Raw genomic sequence first — 21,851 nt, forward strand, 5'->3', positions numbered from 1 at the left:
ACCCCATGGACTGTGTAGCCCGCCAGGCTCTTCTGTCCATGGGATTTCCCAGGCAAGAGGACTGGAGTGGGTTGCCATTTCTTTCTCCAGGGGATCTTCCTGACCCAGGGACTGAACCTGGGTCTCTTGCATTGCAGGCGGATTCTTGACCGTCTGAGCCACCAGGGAAGCTTGGGAATAATAATACGGATATACTAATAATGATGGTACCTGCCACAGCGGGTAGCTGTGTGAGGAACTCAGTGCCGTGTTGCTAGGGTAACTGACTCGGCGTGTGACGGCGGGCGGTCCAGCGCTGTGCTTGAGTGGCTCTCCTGGCTGGGGGCTGAGGAGGCTGGAGCTTGGGTAGCCTGGAACAGGTGGCAGAGACCCTGCAAGGACTTCAGGGTGGAGGTGGGGAGGGAGAGAGAAGAGAATGAGACGCAGGTGCGGGCGGGGCGGAGAGCGGACAGGCGGTCACCTCCCCACCAGGCACAGGGCCTCTGGGGTCTGAGTTGTCTCAGGCTTGGTTGCCATGCTGGGTGGTGTTGATGTATCCCTGGGTGCGTTGGATCCATGGTGAGTTTTAACTTGGTTGTCAACACGATGTTTGTTCTTTTTTTTTGTCTCCGTCATTCACTGGTCCTGTAGTTCTGTCCTCTTCTCACCGCTTATAAAGAAAGAGAGGGAGCGAACTGTGGCCTGGGGAAGCCTCTATACATGATCTCTAACCTGTTGTAGAAGTCCTAAAAATAGAACAAAATAAAAACCAAAATTCTCTGAACAAAGTGGTTTCAATCACATCACTTTCAGGATCAAACGCTTGTCATATTAGACTCTGTGACTCAGTGGCGAGTCATTCAATCTCCCTGAAATTGTTGGAAAGTGCTGGGTGCAGGACCACCACATCAACTCAGGCTTCCTTTGGATAACTGTTGAAGTTCTCAAGTCTGGGGAATGAAAACCTGCTCCTCTGCTCTGTTCTTGCCTAAAAGGAGATGCTGGCTTTCCCCATCTCGTCTAAACACGCAGTCTGTCTTGCTGCTCCCAGAAGCAATGCAGTGTTAAGCTGCTGTTTTAACCCTGTCGGAGGAGCGCATCCACGCATTTCCAGATGACTGGTATGCGTGCCTGCTCAGTCACTTCTGTATGTCCGACTCTTTGCCACCCCATGGACTGTAGCCCACCAGGCTGCTCTGTCCCTGGGACTCTCCAGGCAAGAACACTGGGGTGGGTTTCCATTACCTTCTCCAGGGGATCGTCCTGACCCGGGGATTGAACCTCCGTCTCCTGCATTGGCAGGGGGACTCTGGGCAGTGAGCCAGCAGGGGTGCCGTCCGCAGTTCAGTTCAACGCTGGGTCGGGGTCCAGGGCGGGGCTGGAGCAGGGAACCCACTGCTTCTCCTTCAGCGCAGCCTCTGCCCATCACCCACGCGCACTGGCAAATGGAGTAGGTTCCCAGGCCGCAAAACCACAGCTCAGAGGATGTGGCCTGCCCTCTCAAAGTGTTTACTCGTTAGTTCAGCAGGGAGGACACATGTGGTCGTCACCTTAGGCGGCGCTGCAGCAAGGCGTTCATGCAAGTGAGAGTCTGCAGGCCGGGGAAGGTCGGCTGGGTTTAGGGAAGTGCTGAGGTGGAGCTGAGCTTTCAGGGCACTTGGTCGGAGCTCAGTTTAGACAGAGGCACTCTGGCAAACACAGATTGAACCCACGCTGGGCTGGGGGACCGGCCTGGGCAGTGCCCTCATGCGGTTCACATCTTAGAGCCGGGCCCTCCTTCGGGAGCGCCTGGCTCTGCGTCGGTGACAGCTAGTCCTTCTGGATGTTTCTGATATTAAAATGTTCAGTTCAGTCACTCAGTCGTGTCTGACTCTTTGCGACCCCATGAACCGCAGCACGCCAGGCCTCCCTGTCCATCACCAACTCCCAGAGTCCACCCAAACCCATGTCCATCGAGTCGGTGATGCCATCCAGCCATCTCATCCTCTGTTGTCCCCTTCTCCTCTGCCCTCAATCTTTCCCAGCATCAGGGTCTTTTCCAATGAGTCAGGTCTTCGCATTAGGTGGCCAAATTATTGGAGTTTCAGCTTCAGCATCAGTCCTTCCAATGAACACTCAGGACTGATCTCCTTTTGGATGGACTGGTTGGATCTCCTTGCAGTCCAAGGGACTCTCAAGAGTCTTCTCCAACACCACAGTTCAAAAGCATCAATTCTTCGGCGCTCAGCTTTCTTCATAGTCCAACTCTCACATCCATACATGACCACTGGAAAAACCATAGCCTTGACTAGATGAACCTTTGTTGGCAAAGTAATGTCTCTGCTTTTTAATATGCTGTCTAGGTTAGTCATAAATTTCCTTCCAAGGAGTAAGCGTCTTTTAATTTCATGGCTGCAGTCACCATCTGCAGTGATTTTGGAGCCCAGAAAAATAAAGTCTGACACTGTTTCCACTGTTTCCCCGTCTATTTGCCATGAAGTGATGGGACCAGATGCCATGATCTTCGTTTTCTGAATGTTGAGCTTTAAGCCAACTTTTTCACTCTCCACTTTCACTTTCATCAAGAGGCTCTTTAGTTCCTCTTCACTTTCTGTCATAAGGGTGGTGTCATCTGCATATCTGAGGTTATTGATATTTCTCCCGGCAATCTTGATTCCAGCTTGTGTTTCCTCCAGCCCAGCACTTCTCACGATGTACTCTGCATGTAAGTTAAATAAGCAGGGTGACAGTATACAGCCTTGACGTATTCCTTTTCCCACTTAAAAATTTTTTTATGGGAGTACAGTTGATTCACAGTGTTGTGTTGGTTTCAGGCGTACAGCACAGTGAATCGGGTCGTTACACACGGACACGTGTCTGCTCTCTTAGATTCTCTCCCACACGGGTCATTACAGGGCACAGCGTTTCCTGTGCTCTGCAGCAGGTCCTTGTAGATGATCTATTTTATACATGAAAGTGAAAGTCGCTCAGTTGTGTCCGACTCTTTGCGACCCCATGGACTACACAGTGCATGGAATTCTCCAGGCCAGAATACTGGAGTGGGTGGCCTATCTGTTCTCCAGCTGAACTTCCCGACCCAGGGATCAAACCGGTGTCTCCTGAGTTGCAGGCGGATTCTTTACCAGCTGAGCCGCCAGGGACGCCCGTCTTGTGTGCAGCAGTATGTACGTGTCAGTCCCGTCTCCTCACCCCTGGTAACCGTGAACTGGTTTTGTTCTGCTTCAGTTTCACAGTCGAGTTCGTTTGTTCCCTTGATGAAGTCCACTCGGTTTGGCCGTGCCGGGGCCTCACTGCTGCGCCGGTTTCTCTCTGTCGCAGAGAGCAGCAGGGTCTCGGCGCGGAGCTCAGGCACTCGGGCATGAGGGCTTGGGTCGACTTGGCTCCTAGGCTCAGCTCCTGCACAGCACGGGGGATCTTCCCGGACCGGGGATCAAACCCGGGTCCCCTGCACTGGCAGGCAGATTCCTGACCACTGAACCACCCGGGAAGCCCCATGTGTTCCTTTTTTTTTATTATCCCTTATATAAATGATATCATGTGACATTTGTCCTTCCCTGTCTGACTTCACTCACTGTGACGCTCTCTAGGTGCATCCGTGTTGCTGCAAACGGCATTATGTAATTCCCACTTTCCATCGGCATCAGCAGAGAGTCAGTTCCCCTCACATGCCCTCTGCGTCTTGACTTCACCTCGCGCTGCTCTGCTGTCCAGAGCCGCATGCGTTGGTTGGCCGCCTGCTCCTGAGGCCACGCTGGCTGTCGCCAGAGGCTGCTGGGGGCAGAGGGACCCTCTAGGGTTTCCCAGAATAGCCCTGACAGCCGTAGGACTGTGTGACCAGAACTACGGTTCAGAGCTTTGAAAATGCCAATCAGCGCGACTGCTTTCCCTGTGTCCTTTACCTTTTCTGGGTTCAGAATCCAGCAGCGCAGAGTCAGGACAAGGACTCGGCCGGCAGCTGCAGGCATTCTGGATTTCACCATCTGTACTCGCAATCGGTTTGCTTAACAGTCGTTGAGGTAACGCCTCAGATTTGCACAGTGCTTCTTTCAGAATGTTCTCACGTCTGTTATCACTTTATCCTCACAGTTGGGGGGGGCGGGCAGAGTTACGGCCCACGCCTCTGAGCAGCCCTGTGTCAGGTTGTTTCATGCTCACCGTTGGGTTTGGGGTGCAGGGACTTTTCTGTGGTCCTGTTTTTCAGGCAAGTGGGGAAACGGGGGTCCAGAGAGATTCAGCAACTTATCCAAAGTCACACGGCAAAGGAATGACTCTTCTGGAGCCTGGACACATGTTCTGCAAAGTCAGTGAATGTCAACACATCCCCAAAGTCAGTTCTACAAAAGGCAGATTTGCCAAGTAACTACTGCACTGAAATGAACTTTTTTTTTTGCAGGGGGTGGGGCGGGGATGAGGGGCAGGACCACACAGTTTGCAATCTCAGTTGCCCAATCAGGGATGAAACCTGGCCCGTGGCAGTGAGCTCCGGGAGATGGGTGAAGGGCAAAGGAGCCTGGCGTGCTGCAGTCCACGGGGTCTCAGAGAGTCAGACAGGAATGAGGGACTGAACAGCAACAGATGGCAGTGAAGGTGGAGTCCTTACCCCTGGACCGCCAGGGAAGTCCCTGAACTGAGCATTTATTTTTTCCCCTAAGTTTTGGGCTTATCCTTACTTCTACCCCGGCTTCAGCCTCAGAGCTTCTCAGATAAAACAGCTGGAGTCTCTGGGTGGGCGGGGGCTGCCACAGTGAACCCCATGGACCGGGCAACTGAGAAAACAGAGCCTGTCTCTCTCACTTCTGGAGGCTGGAGGTCTAAGAGCGAGGTGCCGGCCGACTTGGCTCTTGTGGAGGGTTCTGGCCATCACACCTTCTTGCTGTGTCTCCATCTGTGAGAGCAAGAGCGAGTTCTCTCCTGACTCTTCCTGCAAGGGCATGAATCCCATCAGGAGGGCTGTGCCCCGTGTCCTCATCTAACACGGATTATCTCCCCAAGGGCACAAATCCCATCAGGAGGGCTGTGCCTTGTGACCTTATCTAACCTGCCTTGTCTCCCAAAGGCGACTCTGCAAGTTTGTCCTAACAAGGGGAAAGGCGCCAATACGTGAATTTATCTATCTGACTGCATAAGGTCTTAGTTGCGAAACATGGGATCTTTTTTTTTTTAATTTTATTGGCAGCAGGTGGGATCTAGTTCCCCGACCAGGGATTGAACCCCGGCCTCCTGCATGGCAGGCTCAGAACCTTAGCCCCTGGACTCCCAGGGAATTCCCACCAATAGAAGAACTTTGAAAGGACACAAACATTCAGTCCATAATGAAACCTCACATGTTTCATTGCAGAGGTGCAGCAGATTTGGGGAGAAAATAAATCTACAAAAATAGAAAAGACAGTTGTAGCCGTGGTCGCTGTTCAGTCGCTCAGTCGTGTCCGGCTCTCTGCGACCCATGAACCGCAGCACACCAGGCTTCCCTGTCCATCACCAGCTCCTGGAGCTTGCCCAAACTCGTGTGCATCGAGTCGGTGATGCCACCCAACCATCTCATCCTCTGTCGTCCCCTTCTCCTCCTGACTTCAGTCTTTCCCAGCATCAGGGTCTTTTCTAGTAGCATTTAAGAGAAAGTTTTCCCTCTTCTCATGCAAAAATCACACAGGAAAAAAATGAAATTCTGATACATATTCCCTTGTGTCTTACTGGGGGAAACATAGAAGTATAAGGTCGGCCTGTGCCTCCCTCCTGCCAAAAATAAACCTCACCCGAGGGATTCCCTGGTGGTCCCTTGGTTGAGACTCCGCACTTTCAAACTAGGGGATTCAGGTTCTAACCCTGGTCAGGGAACTAAGATCCCACAGGGCCCATGGTGCAGCCAATAAATTAATAAAATATTAATAAGAAATAGAATAAGAAAATAAGTTGAAAACTCACCTGAATCTACTCTCACTTATAAATCTACAGATTAACAGAATAGAGTTCCAGGAAACATTTTAAGTGACACCATGGAAGTGAAATCAGCCAGATCCAAAAGTTCAGAAATTTTGCAGGACAAACAACCAAATTTATTACAAATACGTTGTAGGGAAGAGAGAGCAGGAGCATATAAATGAGAAGAGACGCTTGAGCCCAGTGCAATGCAGAACAGACTCTGTTTGGATCACAATTAGAACAAACTGTTCATGCTAAGTCACTTTAGCGTTGACTCTTTGTGACCCCATGGACTGCAGCCCCACCAGGCTCTTCTGTCCATGGAATTCTCCAGGCAAGAACACTGGAGTGGGTTGCTATTTCCTTCTCCAGGAGATCTTCCCGACGCAGGGCTCGAACCAAAGGGTCCTGTGGCTCCTGCATCGCAGGCGGATTCTTTACCGCTGAGCCACTGGGGGAGTCCAGAACAAACTGTAGGAAAACCCAGAACCAGTGGTTAGACATTGCAGCGTTCACTGGGTTTTCGATGGTGAACACAGATCACTGTATTATGTTTAAAGGGGACTTTACTGAGAATTGTAAGTATATGTAAAAACAGTTCTTATAATTTAGAGAAGCATATGGAAATGATTGTCGATGAGATTACACGATATCTGAGATTTGTTTGCGAATACTGCAGTGTAAGTGGAGAATGAGGGAGGGGGCCTGGGAGAGGAGACGGATGAAGCGGGGCGCCCTTGTGCTGACGGCTGTTGAGTTTAGATGTTGGGCGGGTACATGTCAGTTTCTCAACTTTTGTATGTTTGACAAGTTCCATTACGAAAAGTTTGATAAGTAATAGATAAACACTGCTTTGTAAAAAGTCCTTAAACATTTGGCAAAGAGGCCTCAAGGGAGTGGATTTCAGGTAATTGACTGTAAGCCCTTTGCTTCTCTTTTTTTAACAAAATATTTTTTAAAAGTTTATTTTTAATTAGGGGCTGATTGCTTTACAGTATTTTCCTGGTCTCTGCCGTGAATCAGCATGAATCAGCCCTCCGTATATTTATGTCCCCTCCCTCCTGATGAAAGTCCTTTTCATTGGATCCCACCCCTCATGGTTTTTCTTCCCAGTGGAGGACGAAGTTTTAGAGAAAGGATGTTGTTCAGAGGCCTATCTACTCTGTTTTTCTGACCTGTGTTCAAGGACCCAGCTATAATTTCTGCAGCCTGCCAAGTGTTCAGAGGTGTGACCTCAGGTCACCTCTGCTCTCCCAGACTGGCTCCTGCCGCGTGGTCTCCTGCTGGGCCGATCCCAGCAGGTGGTTCCAGCCGAACGTCAGGCAGGGTGTCATCTGCCCCCTGGCATTGCTGGGGCCACAGAAGCTGATGTTCCCAGCCACAGGGTCTGGCTGGACATCTTCAAGCTTAAATTAAAAAAAATACTTCTACTTATTTATTTGGCTGCACTGGGGCTGGGGATCTTCAGTCTTAGTTGTGGCGTTTGAGATCGTAATTCCCCAACTAGGGGTTGAACCTGTGTCCTGTGCATTGGGAGCGTGGAGTCTTACCACTGCAAAGTCCCTTAAATTTTTTTTTCAATCTTCTAAGTGGAATTACTCTCCCAGTTTGGATAGACAGGGAGGCCTGGCGTGCTGCGATTCATGGGGTTGCAAAGAGTCGGACACAACTGAGCGACTGAACTGAACTGAATTCAAAGATTTCCTTTGTTCTGGTTAGAAGATGAATGAGTCGTGGGGATGAGGCGGATGACACATGACTGTAGGGAACCCTGCCCTGTGGAATATTTGCAAGTTGTTAGGAGAGAAGATTCTCAATGTTCTCATTACAAGGGAAAAACCATTTGTTTTTCTTCTCTCTTTTCTTACTTGTATCTATAGGAGATATTGTGGTCATCATTTCACAGAACACGTTTGTCCAGTCCTTACGCTGCCCGCCTTAGACTTCCACAGGGGTGCGTTGTCAGTGATATCTCAGTAAAACAAGAAAAATACAGAGCAGAAAACGAAGCTTTTCCTTTGCATCCTCTGTTGAACTGAGACCGCAGCCCCGCCCCCTCAAACACTCCTTTTTTTTTTACCTCTTAATTTTGGCTGCACTGGATCTCTACTTGCAGCGTTCCCCATCAGGGATCAAACCGAGTCCCACTGGACCACCAGGGAAGTCCCCCCTGCCCCCGCCCACCACAGACACTCCTAGGGAATCTTTCCGAGTTGGGCCGGCCCCAGAGTGACATGTTGGGGTCTCAGGACCAAGGAGGAGCCCTGAGGAGGTTCTTCACGCTCAGCGGTAAGGAACCATTTGACTCCGGCCGCCAAGGCAGCTGCATCTTCCCGGCTCTGGGCTTGGTGGAGGGCGAGGCAAAACTGAAGGCGGTGCTTTTGCCAGGGCTTGCGGGCGGGTGCCTGGGCGGGCACGCCGCCCCTTTAGTGCTGCAGCCTGGGCCCCTGGCAGCCTCACCTGGCGGCCGGTCCCACCTGGACTCACCCGGGCTGGCACGCGGCTCCTCAGCCCGTCTTCCCCCGCCGCGCCGCGTCCCCAGCCAGGCAGCCCGGGGGGCCCTGTTCCGACCCCACGCTGGCGCAGGAGAGGCCGTCTCACCCTCGCCCTTCTCCGCCCTGCTGTTTGCGCGGGGCTCACCCGCCCCCGCCTTATGCTCTCCCTGGCAGAACCTTCCAGAACTGCGAGTCTTGCGCGCTACTCTCCCAGGGCCGCTGGAAGGGTCCGCTCCTCAGTGGGGCCGCCCTTGACCTTCCGTAACCCACAGCCGCTTGCCTGCCCACTCCTGGTCCCCTCCGGGTTCGTTCTCTCCCTGACTCGCCCCCTGGGATCTTCCCACCCTCTCCCCTGCCCACAGCACGGGGTTGCCAGGCGGGCAGTGGGTTCCATGTTTCATTCACTGCTGAAGCACAGCGCCAGGATCGAGACTGTCCCTCGTTCCACGTCCCCCGATGGGTGATGTCGGATCATTTTGGACACAGGTGGGCAGCTGGTGCCCCGGGAGCTCCCGCGTGACTCGCAGCTGCAGCCTGCGCCCCCTCCGCCCGCGTTCCGACCTGCCGGACGAAACCACAGAGCTCTGCAACCAGAGATCACACCCCCCTGGGCCTTTGTCTTTCTTGGCCTCAGCTCATCCGAAGCTTTGTCTTTGGAAAACCAACAGAGCCCTCTGCCAGATAGGGCCGCCGGCTGTCTTGTTGTTTCAGCTGTTTGCGAGGCCCTCTCGTGGCCGCTTGGCCGGGGGCCCCTCGGGCAGCCAGGCTCAGGTGACTGGCCTCCCGCCGGCGTGCGGACTGAAAGCGCGTCTTCAGGTGGCCTCCTCCGCCGGCTCTCAGCGCTCCCGGCCACAGACTGCATCGTTCCTTTGTCATGAGCACCTTTCCCCATCAGCCCGCCTGGAACCAAAGAGCACCAGGCGTTAGCAGGTCCAGTGCCCTGCTTCCCCCGGGGCTCGCGGAGAAGAGCACAGGCCCTCGAAAAACGGATCAGCAGCTAGAGTTCCCTCTCCTGCAGCCTGAGGACACAGGCAGGGTTCTTGCCCTCCCCAGCAAGATCTATCCCAGATGGCCTTTTTTTTTTTGGCCCTGCCGTGAGGCTTTTGGGATCTTAGTTCCCTGACCAGGGATCTTACCTGTACCTCTGCGTTGGGAGGGCAGACTCTAAACCACTGGACCATCAGGGAGTTCTGCTTGGATGGAACAGATGGGCCTTCCTTGGAGGAGTTTGTTGAGTAGGGTGGCTGGGTAACTTCCAACTCAGTGGAAGGAGGGGTGAAGGCTTTATTTGCCAGAGACCCCCTTTCTTTTTTTGCCTTTTTTTGGCCACACCGAGCAGCACGTGGCATCTTTGCTCTCTGACCAGGGACTGAACTCGGCCGCCTGCGTTGAAAGCGCCAAGACTTAACCACTGGGCCACCAGGGAAGTCTCACCCCCTCTCTTCCTAAGCCCCCAGGAGTGCTCCTTGCCTGTGACCACACCCCCTTCTGAGCTGGGAAGTGTGATGTATAAGGAAAATTGGGGAAAGTGACCTCAGATAAGACACTGGGCTCAAAGTCTCAGCCTGAATATTTATTTTTAAATTTTTATGTATTATTATTATTTTTTGGCCTTGCCATGCACATTGTGGGGCTTCCCTGGTGGCTCAGATGGTAAAGAATCTGATTGCAATGCGGGAGACCTGGGTTCCAGCCCTGGGTCAGGAGAAGGGTATGGCAACCCACTCCAGTGTCCTTGCCTGGAGAATCCCATGGACAGAGGAGCCTAGGGGGCTACAGTTCATGGGGTCGCAGAGAGTCAGACACGACTGAGCGACCAACACACATGCAGCCTGTAGGATCTTCACGCTCACTGACCAGGGTGGAACCCGTGCTCCCTGCATTGGAAGCACAGAGTCCCAAGCACTGGACCACCAGGGAGGTCCCTCAGCTTGGATATTTAAAAAAGCAATGACAACCCAGCTTTACTGAGGTACAACTGACAAATGGAAACTGTATTACTTGCCTGTTGTTCAGTCACTGAGTCATGTCCGACGCTTTGCCAACCCGTGGACTGCAACACACCAGGCTTCTCTGTCCCTCACCATATCCCAGAGTTTGCCCAAGTCCATGTCCATTGTCATGAACTGTACTTGTTGTCTGCATTGTTTTGATATATACATACATTATAAAATGATGACCGCAGTCAAGCTAATCAACACATCCATCATCTCATACGGTCACCTTTAAAACTGTTTTGGTGGTAGTGAATCTGAAGTTTGCAGCGCAGTTTCGTGAACTCTGCTCGGTGTGCTGCACATTAGATGCCCAGAAGTGGTTGATTCATATAACTGAATGTGTGTACTTTGACAAGCTCCCTTCCCCCACCCCCTGGCCCCTGGCGGCCACCACCCCCTCTCTGCTCTGTGTGTTCTGCTTTGTTAGATTCCCCATAGAAGTGAGATCACTACGTGAGATCAGGAGATACTTGTCTTTCTGTGCCTGGCTCTTTTCATTTCACAGAATATCCTCCAGGTTCATCCAGGTTGCTATAAATGCAGAAGAATTTCCTTCTTTTAAGATCCACTCATTCCATTGTGTGTGTGTGTGTGTAATACAGATGGCACATTTTCTCTACCTGTTCACCCGTTATTAAATACTCGGGCAGTTGTGAATAATGCTTCAGTAAAGGCAGGTGTGCAGGTATTTCTTCAAGATCTTAATCTCATCTCCTCTGGATATACCCTGAGAAGTGGGATTGTGGGATTGTCTGGTCGTTCTATTTTTAATGTTCTGAGGAACCTCCATACTGTTTTCCATAATGTCAGCCTGGATCTTAATCAAGGTTTGTGGCTTGGAGTCCGTTCTTTGAAGGTCTGACTTGCTTTTTCCCTTTAGTTAAAAACAATAAGTGGGGGAAAGTATTAAATGTCTCCCTGGAGGCGTGGGTGTGGAGGAGAAGGATGGTGTACTGGCTAAATTAGCTTATTTCCATTCTATAAAAATTGTAAGGACTAATGACCCTCTTTGAAAAACCTCAGAGGAATGTTTTATCATAGAATTCTTAAGAAGAAAGACAATCTGTTTTCTTGTGTTCCCACCTTAATTTTAACTTCCTTCTTCAGTGGTTTTCCCCCACTCCCTGGGAGGTTTCGTGTTGGGTCGTTCTGAAATGGATTATGGATGAAGAACTGGAGCGCTCTAGGGTTCCAAGCTAAGTGACTTTAAGAAGAAAAGCTTCCTCTGACTGTTGCTCATGGTCCGAAGCCAGTACTGTGAGACAAGTCAACAAGTGTTTGTAGGCCCGCTCCCTGTGCAGAGGCTTTTTCTTCTAGAAAGGGAGAAGTCTTTGGGGCCTCAAGGTCAACAAAGACCAGTTGAATCTAATTGAGTTTGAAATATTAACTTTCCTTTTGGAAAACAGAGGAATTTGCATTTCTGAACCATTGATTCATTGCCCTCCAGATGACCATGACTGTTGACTTGGAATTCCTTTTATTTTGATGAAGTGCATATCTGCCTCTCCTTCTGAGTTTATCTGGATCTTCCAGAACTTAAATACCTCCAGCCACTCCCATCCAGCTGGTTGGCCATTGGGTTGGCTGGCTGGATCTGTGGGCTGTTCATTCCTTCCTCAAAGGCAGGGATACAGATGGCATCTCTCAAAACCCCAGCCCTAGTGTGTGCTGTGCTGAGTTGCTTCAGTCGTGTCTGACTGTCTGTGACCCCATGGACTGTAGCCCGCCAGGCTCCTCTGTCCATGGGCTTTCTCCAGGCAAGAACACTGGAGTGGGTTGCCCCACCCTCCTCCAGGTGACCTTCCCGATCCAGGGATAGAACCCACTCTCTTACGTCTCCTGCGCTGGCAGGTGGTTCTTTACCGCTAGCTCCACCTGGGAAGTCCCAGCCCTAGTAGCATCTTTATATATTATAATTTGGTTCTCCTTTAATAGCTTGGGTGTTCCATAGAGACTTTTAAAATCTGATCCAGAATTTCAAGCCTGTGTCTCCTTACCAACCTAGTCAATTTAGGGCTTTTAGGTGAACTAGGGGTAATATGCTTTTATTCTGTGTTTCCATTTGCAGCCTGCAGTTGAAAGCATAACCTTCCATTTCTGTCTTTCAAAACTCAACCTGATTCATTGCTTTTGTGTTTTTCCATGGAAGCTGAATCATCTCTAGTTATGTTAATCACCTCCAGTTAGGTTTATTTTCTTCTAGGACCAGATTCTTAATTTTTTGTTTGTTTGTTAGTGGCTTCCCTGGTGGCTCAGATGGTAAAGAATCCGCTTGCAGTGCAGGAGACCTGGGTCGGGAAGATCCCCTGGAGGAGGGCATGGCAACCCACTCCAGTATTCTTGCCTGGAGAATCCTATGGACAGAGGAGCCTGGCGGGCTACAGTTCGTGGGGTAGCAAAGAATGGGACACGACCGAGCGACTAACATGCTTCCCTTTTTGTCTTGAATTCTTTGGTTTATTGTGTGTTGTGACTGTGTTGGGTCTTTTGCTGCGGGTGGGCTTTCTCTAGCTGTGGGGAGCGGGGCTGCTCTCTCGCTGCGGAGTGCCGCTTCTTCCTGCAGTTACTTCTCTTGCTGTGGAGCACGGGCTGTAGGCTCACGGGCTTCCGTAGTTCAGCATGTGGCTCAGCGGTTGTGGCTCATGGGCACGGCTCATGGTTGTGCCCCACATCATGTGGGATCTTCGCCGACCAGGGATCGAACCCGTGTCCCCTGCATTGGCAGCTGGATTCTTAACCACTGGACCACCAGGAAAGTCCTTGATTTTTTTTTTTTCCCTTAAGTATCTTGCTACTCAAAATGTGATCCAAAGACTACATTAGAAATACAGTTTCCAGGTACCAGCCTCACCTAATGAACCTGCATTTTAATAAACTCTCCAGTTGATTTGTATGTGCATCAAAATGTGAGAAGCACTGGTTGATTTAAGATTTTCTTTTTACAAATTACATTGTCAATATGTAAAGGGACACATTTCCATTAAACGCTTTTTGGACATTTTTCCCTAACATTATGAAACATTTCAAATGTACAGCAAAGTGGAAAGAATCCTACAGTAAGCTCCCTGGACTGTCCACCCAGATTCAACCATTAACTTAGTTATTTTCCTTTCCTTTCCCTCCAGTTACTTTCTATCAAGAACTTCGTACAGAGGGACTTCCCTGGCGGGCCAGTGGTTCAGACTCTGAGCGCCCGCTGTAGGGGCCTGGGTCTGGTCCCTGGTCTGGGTGCTGCAATCCTGCATGCTGCACAGTGCAACCAAAAAAAAAAAAATACTGCTCTTTTATTTGGGAATTCCAAATAAATGCCAATAAATTCCACGTGGTCAGGACTCGGTGCTAGACGTGGTCAGGTGCTCCATCCCTGGTAGGAGAACTACGGTGCAGCCGAAAAACCAAAACAGCAACAAAAACCCCAAACACACAAAACTCTAACAGCATGACTGTTAGAGAGAAGCATGTCTTGGTAGTAAGGGTCTCACCCCTTCTTCTAGAATCCTTGATGGGTTTGACACGTTTGCACTTGGTTTCTCGTGAGTCAGAGAAACACGATGGGGTGGGAGTCGGGGAGCACTGGTGTTTCACAAAGTGGGGTGCTGGTTCTTGCCCCCCGATCTGGAACACAGGGCCTCAGAATATTCCCCCCTATATGTGAGCGGGTTCAGACATCATCCCTCATGTTGCTTCCAGCCCTGTAATCATCAGTCTATTGCAAATATTATTAGCATCACTAATTCTCAGGTGGAGAAACTGATGAACCCGTTCAATACTCGAATAAGAAGGAAAACATGTGTTGGCATGGGAAAGTGATTATTTCCTAAGCTACTGAGTAAAACACAGCTGCACTGGCGGTTTTAACTCTGTTTTCTTGTCAATTTCTGTTCTTTCAGGAAACCTTACAGACACACGAAGCCTTCCACCATCTGGAACTCAGAAACTCGACTGGGGAGGACTGTGGCCTCTGGACTGTCCAGGTGATTCACAGACGTGAGCACTTGTCCCACTCTTGCCAGCTGGAGCCCCGAACAGCTGCACGGCCTGTGCCCCGGCTCACACAGCCCTGAACCGAGGGGGCGTTTTCCAAGTGGCCGAGAGCAGCTGCTGACACTGCGGTCTGGCGGCCACACACCGCCCGCCGCCTCCCAGAGCTGGGCTGGAGAAGGCCTCGTTCGGGCCTGGAGCCTCCTGACTCTTGAATTAGGATTCCAGGTGGGGGCCTCGTTTCTGCAGCCCCCAACATCCCTGTAGGCATCCCCATCGCTCCCCGTGTCTTCCCGGCAAACTCCCCCACCGCCTCACTCCACAGGCTCGGAATCCTCCCCAACCACCATGGCCTGGCTTTCCCTAAAGGTCTGGTTGGTGGGGCTGAGTTTCCTGGGATGTCTTTATCCTCTTGTGGATTTTAGCTTCAGTGGAGAGACAAGAGGCCAGAAACCGAATTTCGTGATCATTTTGGCGGATGACATGGGGTGGGGTGACCTGGGAGCCAACTGGGCGGGCACGAAGGACACTGCCAACCTGGACAGGATGGCTGCAGAAGGAACGAGGTGAGTGCTGGGGTGCCAGGCCGGGCCTCTTTGGATGTCCTACCCTGACTCTCTGGGGGAAGGGGGCTGTGTAAAAGCACTTAGAGAGCAATTGCTGGGTCCATGTTGATTTAATTAATTGATTGATGAATTGGTTTTTCAGCCAGTATAGCAGCATGAAGAAATCCATCCATCCATCCATCCATCCATCCACGCCTTCATCCATCCATCCTTTCATCTATCCATCCCTTCATCCATCCATCCATCCCTTCATCTATCCATCCATCCCTTCATCCATCCATCTGTCCATCTATCTATTCATCTATCCATCCATCCATCACTTTATCTGTCCATCCATCCATCCATCTATTCTTTCATCTATCCATCCCTTCATCCATCCATCCATCCACCCCTTCATCCATCCATCCATCCATCCATTCATCTACCCCTTAATCCATCCATCCATCTATCTATCCATTCACCCATTCTTTCATCCATCCATCCATCTACTCATCCATCCATCTATTCTTTCATCTATCCATCCATCCATTCATCCATTCATCCACCCCTTCATCCATCCATCCATTCATCTATCCATTCATCCATCCATCCCTTTCATCTATCCATCCCTTCATCCATCTATCCATGTATCCATCCATCCATTCATCTATCCATTCATCCACCCCTTCATCCATCCATCTATCCATTCATCTATCCATCCATCTATCACTTCATCTGTCCATCCATCCATCCCTTCATCCATCCATCATCCATCCATCCATCCCTTCATCCATCCATCCATCCATCTATCCATTCATCCATCCATTCCTTCATCCATCTATGCATACATCTATCCAATAACACTTTTTTTTTTTTTTTGGCTGTGCTCCTCAACTTGTTGTGATCTTAGTTCCCTGACCAGAGATCAAACTCAGGGCCCTAGCAGCGAGAACACTGAGCCCTAACCGCTCAGGGAATTCTGATAACACTAACTTTGTGTGTGTGTATATTAGGAAGTGGAAACACAAAGGTGAACAAGATAAAAATCCTTGCCCTCAAGGTCTCTTAGTGGAGACAGGTTGAAAGGAAAGTACAGGTTACAATCTAGTCCATGAGCTTGCATCAGGAGTTTCTGGAGTCTGTGGGGAGGGTGTGGACCCCAGCCTGGAAGTTTAAGGGAGAAGGTGACCTTTGGAGAGTGACTGAAAGTCAGTGGGGCACACAAAGACCAAAGGACTCAATTGTGAGCTGACAGGATTTATGGTCCATTCATGGCGCACTTAACTCTGAAGGCGGCAGAAAGGAAGAGGGGTGTATATCTGTACCAGTCCAATTGTTTATAAATTTTTTGCTCCAATGCAGCTTTCCCCTCTTTGAAAGTGAGACTGAGAAAAAGTGTCAGGCTTCAAGACTTTGGGCTTTCCTTATTGGGTGGATGTTGCTCTGACTGGCCAGATCCCATCTGTCAAGGTTAAATTCCTCTGGTGGGGAATCAGCCCTGCCGGCTTGTTGGGGCAGCGCACGGCTTCTCTGGAGTTTCACCCACGAGCATCCTCACACTTAGAGCTTTCCCCTGAGATAGGGACCCTGTGGTCCCTGCATCTGATGTCACTCACTCTCATCCATCCGCCTCCCCTTGGCCAAGAGGAAGTTTCTAGAAACGTCTCCCTGTTTCCAACCTTTCAGAGGCGTTTGGTAACCCTAAGGATAAAATCTGAACTCCAAGGAGCAGCGAACAAGCCCAGCCCATCCCCTGCCCTGACCCTCCGCAGGGCCCCTCCTGCCCTGGCCCTCGCAGCGCCCCTCCTGCCCTGGCCCTCCGCAGCACCCCTCCTGTCTGGACCAGCCGTGGTCCCCTCTGTGCCCTCAGCTGTTTTCTCCCTCTGTTTAATCCTCACCTACGTAATTAGTTGTTTCGTTGTTGTTCAGTTGCTCGTCTTGTCCAACTCTTTTTTAAATATAACTTTTATTTTGTATTAGAGTATGGTTGATTTACAATGCGATAGTTTCAGGTAAATAGCAAAGTGATTCAGTTATACATGCACGTATATCCATTCTTTTCCAGATTCTTTTCCCATACAGGTTATCACAAAGTATTGAGCAGAATTCCCTGTGCTGTACAGTAGGTCCTTGTTGGTTATCCATTTTATAGATAATGATTAGTTTTTGATGCACTTTCCACTTGTTTGTTTGTTATTCAGTCACTAAGTTGTGTCCGACTCTGCGACCCCATGAACTGCAGCACACCAGGCTTCCCTGTCCTTCACTATCTCCTGGAGTTTGCTCAAACTCATGTCCATTGAGTCGCAGTTGCCATCCAACCATCTCGTCCTCTGTCGTCCCCTTCTCCTCCTGCCTTCAGTCTTTCCCCGCACCAGAGTCTTTTCCAGTGAGTTGGCTCTTCACATCAGGCGGCCAGAGTATCTGAGCTTCAGTTTCAGCATCTTTCCTTCCAATGAATATTAGGGGTTGATCTCCTTTAGGATTGGCTGGTTGGATCTCCTTGCAGTCCAAGGGACTCTCAAGAGTCTTCTCCAGCCCCACAGTTCGAGAGCATCAGTTCTTCGGTGCTCAGCCTTCTGCATGGTCCAACTTTATGGTCCAGTCCACTTTCCTCTACTGTTTAACCAGTCCCCACTCACCACCTGGTTCCCAGTCCCCCGTGAGGCCCTCGGGATGCTCACTTGGCTGTCTCGGGTGCACCCTGTCATCACCTCTGCTGCTCTTCATGGTAACTGCCTAACCAGCTGACCACCTGTGTTGGGTTCAAAAGCACCAGCCCCAAATTCACGTCTGCCCAGAGCCTCAGAATGTGACCACATTTGGAAATAGGGTCTTTGCAGATGTCATTAGTTAAGGATCTCTGTGATGTCTTACTTGATTTAGAGTGGCCCTCAACCCAACCACTGCTGTCCTTACAGGAAGAGGAGAGGACGCAGAAGAGAAGGTGAAATGAAGATGGAGGCAGAGGATGGAGTGATCCACCCACAAGGGTTGCCAGGCAACCATCGGAAACCCGGGGGGAGGCCTGGGATGGGCTCTGCTGATGAAGCTGCAGAGGGAATCGACCCTGCACCACCTCGATTTCAGGCTTCTTGCCTCCCACACTGTGAATCAGTTTCTGTAACTGCAGGCCCCCCGGTCTGTGGTCATCTGTTGCAGCAGCCACAGGAGACTGTACAGCGCCCTCCTAGCTCTGGGCGTCAGGAGGAGAAAGGCCTCGTCTGTCCTCCTACGCTTGTACTGCTGCACCGAGCCTGGCGCCTAGGAGACAGTTCCTAAATATTTGTTCATCAATAATTGGGCTTCAGGAGTTCCAGGTGCTTTGGAATGTCACCCCAGATTTTTCATGTCAGATTTTTTTTCTTTTTCTCCTTGGGGAGAGAGTTAATCCCTAGCGTTGACCAGAGCCTCAACGGGAACTGGGTTGCCTAATGCTCAAGGACTTCTGCTTTCCATGTCGAGTGGGTTTGTGGGGAAGTATGTGGCCCCTTGTTTAAACCGAGATTTGTGAGGCCCCGGGCTCTGCTCGCGAGCCGTCCCCACCTGCGTGCTCAGCCCCAGCGGAAAGGGCCTCTCGGGGACCAAAGGCAGGCACACTTTGGGGGCTCTCCTCCCTTCCTCCTGGTGTCGAAGCCTTGTGGCAGGGCCCTCGGACCGGTGTCGACAGCTTTTCACTCTGCACTTTGTTGACAGGAAAGCGCGCTTCCTGTGAGGCCAGGGCTGATTCACTGCGGGCTTTTCCCTGCCTGCCTGCTCGCCGCTGGTGGGGAACCGTGACTCTCAGAAAGAACACTTATTGCCAAACAGGGGCCAAGGGGGACTTGAGAAACTCTCTCTTCTAGTATCTCCCTTCCTTTTGTGTGCTCGTTTCCTAGGATTGTGGCAACCAGTTACTTCAGACGAGGTGGCCTCCATGAGAAAGAGTGAAATATCAGGGCTTCCTGGAGGGTCAGTGGTTAAGACCCCTCACTCCCACTGCACGGGGCTAGAGTTTGATTCCCGGTCATGGAACCAAGATCCCACAGGCCGAGGGGCGTGGCCGAAAGTAAACGAACACATGAAAGGGTGAGATGATGGCGTCTGCAGCAACGGGGATGGACTCAGACACGATCATACCAGTGAAGTGAGGCAGAGAGAGACAGACACCATGTGATATCACTTACCTGTGGAATCTGAAAACTCGGATACCGTGAGCTTGTTTACAGAACAGAAATAGATTCACAGATGTAGAAGACAGATTTAGGGTTGCCAAAGGGGAAAGGTGAGGAGGGATGAACTAGGAGTTTGGGATGAGCAGATACACAGCATCGCATATAAAACAGGTAAATGAGAAGGACCCGCCGTGCAGCACAGAGGATCGTGTTCAGAATCTTGTAATAACCTATAATGGGGAAGAATCTGAAAAAGAGTACCTAAAAGGAAGGGAAGGAATGGAGTTTGGGCATGTAAGCTAGGATATGTAGAATGGATAAACAACAGGACCCGACTGTGGACACACGGAGCCTCCTTCAATATCCTGTGCGACAGACCGCAGTGGGAAAGAATACGAAAAGAATGAGTGTGTGTAACCGAGTCGCTTTGTTGACAGCAGAAATTAACAGAACGTTGTAAATCAACTACACGTCAGTAAAATTGACCAAAAACAGATACATATATAAAATGGTGGCTCAGCTGGTAAAGAATCCGCCTGCAATGCAGGAGACCTGGGTTCGATCCCTGGGTTGGGAAGATCCCCTGGAGAAGGGCATGGCTACCCACCCCAGTATTCTTGCCTGGAGAATCCCCATGGACAGAGGAACCTGGTGGGCTACAGTCCATGGGGTTGCAAAGAGTCAGACACGGCTAAGTGACTAAGCGCACAGCACGCAATGTAAATATATGGACTTCGCTGGTAGCTCAGTGGTGAAGAATCTGCATGCCAATGAAGGAGACTCGGGTTCAGTCCCTGGATAGGGAAGATCCCCTGGTGAAAGGAATGGCCGCCTACTCGAGCATTCTTGCCTGGGAAGTCCCATGGACAGAGGAGCCTGGTGGGCTACAGTTCATGGGGTCGCAAGGAATCAGACAGAACTTAGTGACTAAACAGCAGCAACAACTGGAGATACGCTTGCTGTGGTTTTTGTTGTTAGAAACAGTATACGTTTGAATTGTTCATATGAACTGGCTCCTCTGCATGTTGAGAAGTCCAAGAGAGAACTGTGGAGGAGAGTGGACCCAGGGCAGTCCCCGGGGAATATGTGGACCGTGCATGCCAGACCAGCACCTGCCCTAACAGTCACTAACCCGTCCCGAGTGCTTGCCAGGCGCCAGGCCCCTGGCATTGCCCCGTTCGGTTCTTGCCACCACCCGAGGCTGCACTTCTTCCACAGGTGAGGGACTCAAGGTCACATAACTGGCACAGAGTTAGTGAGTGGCGGAATCAACATCCTCCCGTCGAGAGCCTTCTCGTTAAGGGCTAGGTGGGAGAGGGGAGTTTGCCAAGAGTGTCCTTCAAGGCCTTGGCCGGCGCTGCCAGGAAGAGGGAAGGCAGCTGTTGAAGGGGGTGGGGATTGGAATCTCGGTAGTTTTCCTCCGTTTGAAGCTGGCAAAGGATTTGTGTGCTGCGCAGGTGGAAGGGGCGGCTGAGAGATGTGGTTTAGTCGTCAACCATTGTTTTCTGGTTTGGTTTTCTTTTGGCCTCACTTTGAGGCTTGTGGACTCTTAGTTCCCCAGCCAAGGATGGAACCCCTCCGGTGCAAGCCTGGAGTCCTAACCACTTGACTACCAGGGAGGCCCCCATTCACTTCTTTTTCAATCTGACTATGGTCCATGCAGTTCCCCTGCTTCCCTGATTAGCAGCTATTTGAATCTGACCTTCAGAACTTAGGGGCTTCCCTGGTGGCTCAGATGGTAAAGAATCCGCCTGCAATGCAGGAGACCTGGGTTCGATCCCTGGGTTGGGAAGATCCCCTGGAGAAGGGCATGGATACCCACTCCAGCTTCTTCCCTGGAGAATTCCATGGACAGAGGAGCCTGGTGAGCTGTAGTCCATGGGGCCGCACAGAGTCGGACACGACTGAGGGACTAACAGTGACACGTTCGGAACTTGGGGAAGGTCATAGGGGCTGAATGAAGCCTATTTTCTACTAACAAGAAATGGGGGACGTGGAAAGGCTTTCGTGCCTGGGAGGCCCCACAGGGCCCTGCTCGGTTTCGTAATTCACCTACAAGACTGTTATTTCTTGGTGCACAGGCAGTGATTAGCTGTTTCTGTCCATAGCCAAAGATCATTTTCATGGTCGTCTGTCGCCATGCAGAGGTACGGCATAATCAGTGACTGTATTGTTCACACTGTACATTTCATTCCCACGATGCATTTGTTTTGAAACTGGGAGTATGTCCCTGTTAAGTCTTCCTCACCTACTTCCCTCACTCCTTCTCCCCTCGGGCAACAGCATGTGTGTTCTCTATTTTGTTGTCTCGGTTCATTTGCTTTCTGTTTTGCAATCCACATATAAGTGAAATCACACAGCAGTGGTCTTTTTCTGTCTGACTTACTTCACTAAGTATAATATCCATCTGCGTAGCTGCAGATGGTACACATTCATTCTTTTTTGCAGCTGCGTAATAGTCCACTGTGTGTATATACTGCATCTTCTTTAGTCTATCAGGGGACACTCGGGTTGCTTCCCTGTCTTAATGGTTGTAAATAATGCTGCAGTGAACTAGGGGTTTAGGTGACAGTACCTCGTAAATATGTTTGCTTCTGTAAGTTAACTCATAATCTATTAACTATGCACAGTTGAGTTCTCTTCTTCCCTGTTTTGTGCCTTCTCTGCCCTTAATTTAATTTTGAGGCAAGTCCCTGTTGCTCTGAGAGTTATAGGCAGTGACTAAGAATCTGAGATCAGCGGTCACCCCTGCAAGGTCAGAGGCCCCCAGGAGCTTGAGGC

General features: G+C 50.6%; 1 protein-coding gene across 7 annotated transcripts in view; it reads left to right on the forward strand.

The window, feature by feature from the left end:
- The window catches only part of ARSG (arylsulfatase G), a 103,005-nt gene that overhangs the window by 32,937 nt on the left and 48,217 nt on the right, over nt 1-21,851 (forward strand). For 6 of the 7 annotated variants that reach the window (XM_006061899.4, XM_006061902.4, XM_006061898.4 and 3 more), the window contains exon 2: nt 14,281-14,937. In XM_006061899.4, coding sequence (XP_006061961.2) covers nt 14,720-14,937 — 218 coding nt within the window. In that variant the 5' untranslated portion in view covers nt 14,281-14,719. Of the gene's footprint in view, nt 1-3,614; nt 3,996-14,280; nt 14,938-21,851 lie in introns of those variants that run through there. The other variant, XM_025279347.3, reaches the window with a different exon arrangement.

The sequence above is a fragment of the Bubalus bubalis genome, chromosome 3 (genome assembly GCF_019923935.1).
Source record: "Bubalus bubalis isolate 160015118507 breed Murrah chromosome 3, NDDB_SH_1, whole genome shotgun sequence".
Classification (NCBI taxonomy): Eukaryota; Metazoa; Chordata; class Mammalia; order Artiodactyla; family Bovidae; genus Bubalus; species Bubalus bubalis.